This window comes from Eimeria maxima, genomic scaffold (assembly GCF_000499605.1).
Source record: "Eimeria maxima Weybridge genomic scaffold, Emw_scaff764, whole genome shotgun sequence".
Taxonomy (NCBI): Eukaryota; Apicomplexa; class Conoidasida; order Eucoccidiorida; family Eimeriidae; genus Eimeria; species Eimeria maxima.
Window position 1 is genome coordinate 1 of NW_013566749.1, and position 7,500 is coordinate 7,500.

At 43.6% G+C, this 7,500-nt stretch overlaps 2 protein-coding genes across 2 annotated transcripts in view; one reads left to right on the plus strand and one right to left on the minus strand.

Moving 5' to 3' along the window:
- Positions 1–3,750: 3,750 nt before the first annotated feature.
- EMWEY_00042540 (hypothetical protein, conserved) lies at positions 3,751–5,873 on the minus strand (the record flags this gene model as incomplete). The annotated part of the gene is made up of 6 exons (XM_013482774.1): positions 3,751–3,797; positions 4,061–4,240; positions 4,432–5,271; positions 5,365–5,459; positions 5,575–5,630; positions 5,820–5,873. The coding sequence occupies 6 exons, from the start codon at positions 5,871–5,873 to the stop codon at positions 3,751–3,753; spliced, it is 1,272 nt and encodes a 423-aa protein (XP_013338228.1).
- Positions 5,874–6,703: 830 nt separating this feature from the next.
- EMWEY_00042550 (vacuolar protein sorting 18, putative) overlaps positions 6,704–7,500 on the plus strand; it is a gene marked incomplete at both ends in the record, with an annotated part of 6,150 nt that continues 5,353 nt past the window's right edge. The window contains 2 exons of the mRNA XM_013482775.1: positions 6,704–7,022; positions 7,253–7,291. Of these exons, the coding sequence (XP_013338229.1) occupies positions 6,704–7,022; positions 7,253–7,291 (358 nt within the window). The remainder of the gene's footprint in view (positions 7,023–7,252; positions 7,292–7,500) is intronic.

Consider the following 7,500-nt stretch of genomic DNA (forward strand, 5'->3'; position numbering starts at 1 on the left):
TTGTCTCCTTTTGTCTCTTTTTGTCTCATATATATATATATATGAGACAAAAAGAGACAAAAGGAGACAAAAAGAGACAAAAGAGACAAAAGGGAGAAAAGAGGAGACAAAAAAGAGATAAAAAGAGGCATAAAAGGAGACAAAGGAGATAAATAATCTTTTTTATCTCCTTTTGTCTCCTTTTTGCCTAGTTACATTTTTGTCTCTTTTCTTGTCTCTTTTTTTGTCTCTTTTTTTGTCTCTTTTTTTATCTCCTTTTCTTTCTCCTTATTTTTATGTCTGTCCCTTTGTCTATGTTTTTGTCTTTGTGACTGCCTTACTCACTAAAACCCTAAACCCTAATCTCTAAACCCTAAACCCTAATCTCTAAACCCTAAACCCTAATCTCTAAACCCTAAACCCTAATCTCTAAACCCTAAACCCTAACCCGTCAAATTAGTACAATAAAAACGACCATGAGGGAGTATTACTAAAAAGCCCTCCTGAAGACATAGCAGTAACCCTACACCCTAAACCCTAAACCCTGCACACTAAACCCTAAACCCTAAACTCTCTTCCCCAAGCCCTAAATCCCCGTAAGCCCTAAACCCTAATCCCCCTGTTGCTTATTGATAAGAGGGGAATATAAAGAGGAGAAGAAATGCAAACCTTAATCTTATTAGGGTTTATGTTCCCTTGGTGCAACTTAATTAAGGGCAATTGAGGTGTACGTACACCTCAATGTATAAGAAGGAGCGAAGTTTGTATATGCGTTACAAACCCTAAACCCTTAAAAAGGGTTTAGGGTTTGCTTTCCTTCTATAAAAAAATAACGATTCTTATTTATTTTAATTATTTTCTTTTCTTTTCTTTATTTTATTTATTTTTTATAAATAAAAAGAAGAAAAAAATGAAAAGAAAAGAAGGATTATAATTGAGGTGTACGTACACCGCAGAAGGCTCGAATGTCTGTGTCCATTGGGCAGGCAGCGGCGGTAACCTTTTTTATCTTTTTTGTTGTCTATTAATTAAATAAATATAAAATAGATGACTAATTAATTAAATAAACAAAAAGTATTAATTAATTAAGGGTTTTATAAGCAAAAAGGAGAAAAATATATATATAAAACCCTTTTTCTTCCTCGAGGCCGTGAAGCACTGCGGTGTATGCGCGTACACCGAAGTGTATATTCATGTTTATATTTTATGTTTTTCTTTCTTTATTTTCTTCTTATAATTAATTTATTTCTTTAATCTTATTTATATTTATTTATTTCTCTCTTTTTCTCTCTTCTTTTATACTTTAGGGTTTAGGGTTTAGGGTTTAGGGTTTACCTCTATACACCGCAGATCGCTCATTGAAGAGCTGCCTATACACCAGAAAACCCTCCATAGAAAAATATTATTTTATTTATATTCTTAATAAGGAGAGGAAAAGGAGACAAAAAGGAGACAGCAAGGAGTTTCTTCTGTTCTCCTTATTCTTCTTATTCTTCTTCTTTCTTATTCTTATAGGGGACCCTAAACCCTTAAACTCTAAGCCCTTTTTTTCCCTCTTTTCTTTCTCCTTCTAGTTAGTTAGCTAGCTAGCTAGCTAGCCAACTAGCTAGCTAACAAGGAAGCTGTGGGGTTGCATGCAGGCATCTCCCTTTTTCTGCTGCTGCTGTTGCTGGTGTACAACTATAAGGGTTTAGGGTTTAGGGTTTAGGGTTTTATCTGCGGATTAATCAGAAGACAAAATGGCGGATGTAAGTTGGCGAGGATGATACCTCATTTTTCCCCCCCTTTCAAACCCTAAACCCTAAACCCTAAACCCTAAACCCTAAACCCTAATATATTTATGCATGCAGGAAGCAGAAAGTATATTCAAAGTATTTGATAAAGATTTTGATGGTAAACTTCATTCCTTAGAAATGCATCAAGCATTAGGAGCTGCAGGATTATGTCCCTCGTAAGGGTTTAGGGTTTAGGGTTTGGGGTTTAGGGTTTAGGGTTTGGGGATATCAACAATAATAGAGGGACGGCACCATGCATGCGTGCATGCAGGCATACATGATGTCTTGCTGCTGCTGCTGTTGCTGCTGTTCTTGCTGCTGTTCTTGCTGCTGCTTTTGTGTGTCTCCTTTTTGTATCGCGTTTGTCCCTCTCCCCTTTCTTTCTTGCCTGTGAATATGAATCCAACCCCTGTTGCTGCTGCTGTTGCTGCTGCTGCTGCTGCTGCTGCTGTTGCTGGTGCTGCAGCATAGAGGACGTACAGCTAGCAGTAAAGGAGGCAGGAGAAGGAGGAGGAGATATTCAATTATATAAATCTTTGTTGGAGAAATTCAAAAACACTAAACCTACTGTTGATTCATTAAAACCCTTATTTAAGGTAAATTAGGGTTTAGGGTTTAGGGTTTAGGGTTTAGGGTTTGATTTCTTTTCTAGGGTTTAGGGTTTATTTCTGTAATAGGAGGGTTTAGGGTTTATTTAGGGTCTATCTTTCCTTTTTTTTGTACATATGTTTGTTGCATAGATGAATGCATATGGATGTTTAGGGTTTAGGGTTTAGTGTTTAGGGTTTAGGGCTTAGTGTTTAGGGTTTATTATATGTATATTTATACAGTTATTGTCTCCTCCTTGTGTTATATATATATGTATATATAATATTTATTTATTTATTACAGCACATGCATGCATGCATGCATTCTTGTATCTATATATAAACATATATACGATTTAGGGTTTGGCACCACCAAGGGTTTAGGGTTTAGGGTTTAGGGTTTAGGGTGTATGGATGGATGGATGGATGGATGCATGCATGCAGGTAGTGGATCCATCTAATACAGGTAATGTAGATATTGGGGCTTTGCGTTATTTATTGGAGAATTTTAATGAGAAATTAGCGGACATAGAGACAGAAGAATTCCTTAATAAAATAAATATACAAAAAGAAGAAAAAAATATTAATATTCATGAATTATGTACTAAATTAGTTAATAGTATACAATAAATATATATAAATAAATATAAATAAATAAATATTAATAAATAAATTAATTAATAAATATTTATTATTTATTTAATCAACTACTCATTGTTATTCAATAAAGTATATTATGCATGCATGCATGCATGCATGCATGCATGCATGCTTGTATGCTAACTGGCTTACATGCATGCATGCATGCGGTGCTGCATGCAGTTCCGCAGCAGCAGCAGCAGCAGCAGCAGCACGAGCGTGCGCATGCAAAGGACTTTTGGGGCTTTCCTGCATGCACTAAGAATTCCCTTTGCATGCAATAAAAAGCCCCAAAATGTAAAACAATATTTAGTATTGTCTCTGGAGGGCAGCAAAACTACTACCATGCATGCATGCATGCATGCATGTATAATGCATGCACATAATACATGCATGCATGCAGCATGCATGCATGCATGCATGCATGCATGCATGCTCTGTTAGGTATTTAAAACGAGGAACATTTCGTTGGTTTTCTTCCTTCTTCGTCACAAGAATATTAATCATTCATTTAGGCCTCCTGCTGCTGCTACTGCATGCATGCATGCATGTGGTGTACGTACACCTCAAAAAGTCAGACAGGAATAGTGTCTCAACTCTAAACCCTAAACCCTAAACCCTATTTCCTACTAAAGAAGGAAGTGATGCTCGGTTGCTTTCTGTTGTTGTTAGCTCGTCCGCCTTTTGCTGTTGTTGCTGCAGCAGCAGCAGCAGCAGCAGCAGCAGCAGCAGCAGGAGCAACTGTTTTTTCTTGCATCTCCGTGTAGTCTTCAAACACTAAATATCCTCCCTCTTGATAGCAGCGACTTCCCGTTACCTGCAGAAACACAAACCCTAAACCCTAAACCCTAAACCCTTTTTTAGGGTTTGATGAGGGTTTATAAGATAATAGTAATTTAATACTTACCCTTTCTTTAACAGTTACGGGTTGTGAGGGGTCACTGCTGCTGCTGCTGCTGCTGCTGCTGATTTTCTTGCTCCTGCTCTTGGTGCTGCTCTTGCTGCTACTGCTACTGCTGCTTACAGCAGCAACAGCAGCAGCAGCAGCAGCAGCAGCAGCAGCAGGTGTATCTCCATCACACTGCATGCTATTATCTGTTGGAGACATTTCTTCTTGATGATCACAATCAGCAAATATATCCGGCAAAGGTCCTTCTTCTTCCTGCTGCTGCTGCTGCTGCTCTTGCTGCTGCTGCTGCTCTTGCTGCTGCTGCCGCTTGGTCTTCTTCCTAGTGCCAGGAGAGGTAGCTGCATCAAAGGCTAACAGCAGCAAAACAACCAAGGAGCAGCAGCTATCAGCAGCAGCAGCAGCAGCAGCATTAAAGGGGAAGCAGCAGCAGCAATAGAGCAGCAGCAACAACAACAAACCAGCATTGAATCAGCAACAAAAATAGCAGCAACAGCAGCAGCAGCAGCAAAGTAGCAGCAGCAGCAGCAGCAGCAGCACATACTTTTAGACATTCTCCTCTTCAGGTTGTCTTCATCATCTGATGCAGGCTGCTTGTCTGCTGCTGTTGCTGCTGCTGCTGTTGCTGCTGCTGCTGTTGCTGCTGCTGCTGTTGCTGCTGCTGTTGTTGCTGCTGCTGCTGCTTCAGGAGACGAGGATTCGGAGGAGGAGAGTGTCTCCTCTGCTGCTGCTGCTGCAGGAGCAGCAGCAGCAGGAGCTGCTGTTGCTGCTGCTGCTCTTGCTGGTGGTCGCTGCTGCAGCATAGAGTTGATGGATCGTTGCTTTGCCTTAGGCTGCGGCGCAATACATTTGCTGCTGCTGCGGCTCGTGCTGCTGCTGCTGCTGCTGCTGCTTGCTGCTGTTTCTACCTTTGATGAAGGTTGCTGTTGCTGTTGCTGCTGCTGCTGCTGTTGTTGTTGTTGTTGCTGCCTTGGAAGAGTAGAAGGGGTTCTGCGAGCTGCTGCTGCTGCAGTGGCAGCAACAGCAGCAACTGTTGCTGCTGCAGTTGCTGCTGCTGTTGCTGCTGATCGTGTGCTTCTTCGCTTAAGGTGCTGCGTCCTAACAGAAACAAAAGGAGGTACGAAGGGCTCCTGCTGCTGCCCCTGCTGCTGCTGCTGCTGCAGCTGCTGCTGCTCTGCAGCAGCAGCAGCAGCCATAGAGCGGCAGTCTAATTGAAAAGTTAGATGATCTTGACGAGGTTCGCCCTGTCCCTTAATGCAGCAGCAAGGCTTCCCTCCTGCTGCTGCTGCTGCTGCAGCAGCAGCAGCAGCAGCATCTGCTGGTGCCAGCTGCGCGCTGTATAGACACTCCAATGGGGGTAACGTTGGCTTAGATAGAAGAGCCCCTAAAAGAAATAAACACCAAAAAAAAAATAAACCCTAAACCCCAAACCCTAAACCCCAAACCCTAAACCCTAAACCCTAAACCCTTGACTTACTGTGTAGCATTATCCCGTTATTATCTGTGCTCGTAAAAGACACGTAGAAAGGAACCCCTTGCTGCAGTTGCTGCAGCAGGTATACGTATAAGACCCTGCAGCAGCAGCAACAGCAGCACACAGCAGCAGCAGCAGCAAATGGGGCTACAGGCCCACGCAGACGGCGGATGCCAAGCTATTCGTTGCAGGGTTTAGGGTTTAGGGTTTTACTTCTTAGCGAGCAGGAGAGGGACTTGTAGCTGCAAACTTATGGAGGTGGCCGTAACCTAAAGGAACATCATATGTAAACCCTAAACCCTAAACCCTAAACCTTAAACCCTCCCTTCTGCCTCCGCCTCCCTGGTGTTGCTGCTGCTGGTGTGGACGCTGCTGCTGCTGTTGCTGCTGCTGCTGCTTTTGTTGTTGTTGCTGTTGTTGTTGTTGCTGATCCTGTTGATGCTGTTGCTGCTGCTTACCTCATGGCCTGAATCCTCCAGCCAGCTGGCCAGCAGCGCCTTGACCTCCTCCATTGTGTAAACCCTAAACCCTAAACCCTAAACCCTCAATCTTGCAAGGCCAGGCTGACGCTTTTCGCACCTTCACGGGTGCTAACCCTTATTCTCTGAGCCCTAAACCCTAAACCCTAAACCCTAAACCCTAATAACAAAGCTCTATCTACAAGAGGAGAGGGGCCACCAACCCCACCGCCGCAGCAGCCCCCAGGATGTAAACCCTAGCGCCCAGATGGCGTGCAGGAGACCTTAAACCCTAAACCCTAAACCCTAAGCCCTTTTAAAGAAGAAGGGAATATAAATAGAGAAAACAATGCAAAGACTGCAGCAGCAACAAACCCTAGCTGCTGCAGCCCCAGAGGGCAGCCGACGGCTTGATGAGACCTTCGACGAGCACAAACCCTAAACCCTAAACCCTAAACTCTAAACCCTAAACCCTAAACCCTAAAGCCTAAACACTAAGATAACTCGACAACTTCTTCTTATTCCTTTCGGTTTATCCGCTTATTTCAACTGCTAGTCTCTACAAGCAGCAGCAGCAGCAGCAGCAGCAACTGAAGCAGCAGCTGCAGCAGCAACAGCAGCAGCAGCAACAGCAGCAGCTGTGTCTTTGTTGTTTTGTGAATCCTGATGGCTAAATAACCGACGCTTCTTCTTACCAGCACTGCGAGACTCTCCAAACCCTACCTCAAACCCTAAACCCTAAACTCTAAACCCTAAACCCTTTAGACTAGCAGATGTTTGGGCAGGTGGGACACGAGGACCTGGGCTAACCGGCTCCCTGTGCAGCACTCGTCCTGCAGCAGAAGCAGCAGAAGCAACAGCAGCAGCAGCAGCAGCAGCTGGGTATGCTGTCCCAAGGATGGGATGGCAAGGAGAGGGGGGCCCCCGGGGGCCCCCCTCCCTTTGACGTTGCTGCAGGCGCTGCTGCTTCTGCTTTGTCTCCCCCCCAGAGCAGCAGCAGCAGCAGCAGCAGCAGCGAGTCTCCTTCATTGCAGCTAAGGATACTACGGTTATCTGGTGGCCCTTCTCTGCATGCAAGAGGAGGTGCTGCTGCTGCTGCTGCTGCTGCGGAGTGTACGTACATCTCTACTGTTGATGGCTCTCTTATAAGAACAGAAGGAGACGGGCAGCAGATGCAAGTTATTGAATTCTCTAGCTTTAAAGGTAGGGTTTAGGGTTTAGGGTTTAGGGTTTAGGGTTTGTTTCTAACGTAGACAGTACTTGTTTAGGGTTTAGAGTCTCAAATTTAGGGTTTAGGGTTTAGGGTTTAGGGTTTTCAAACTTTTTTTTGCATATGAGGGTTTTGCGTTTGAATTAATAATTCTTACAAAAAATATTAAGGGTTTAGGGTTTAGGGTTTAGGGTTTAGGGTTTGTGTGTCTGTGTATATATAGAGCATGTACAGCTGCGTCGCCTTTTCCTTTCCCCCTCGGGTATACATTTACTTGCTGCTGCTGCTAATGGTGTTACGGTGTACGTACACCGCAGCAGCAGATCGGGGGTTTTGCTGCAGAGATTAAAAGGAAAAATAATTGAATGTGTTGCTTGGAGGCAACAACCTAATGATGATGCTGCATGCGCATTTATATTAGGTATATTAGGGTTTAGGGTTTAGGGTTTAGGGAAGGTAGCAGAGGTTAGA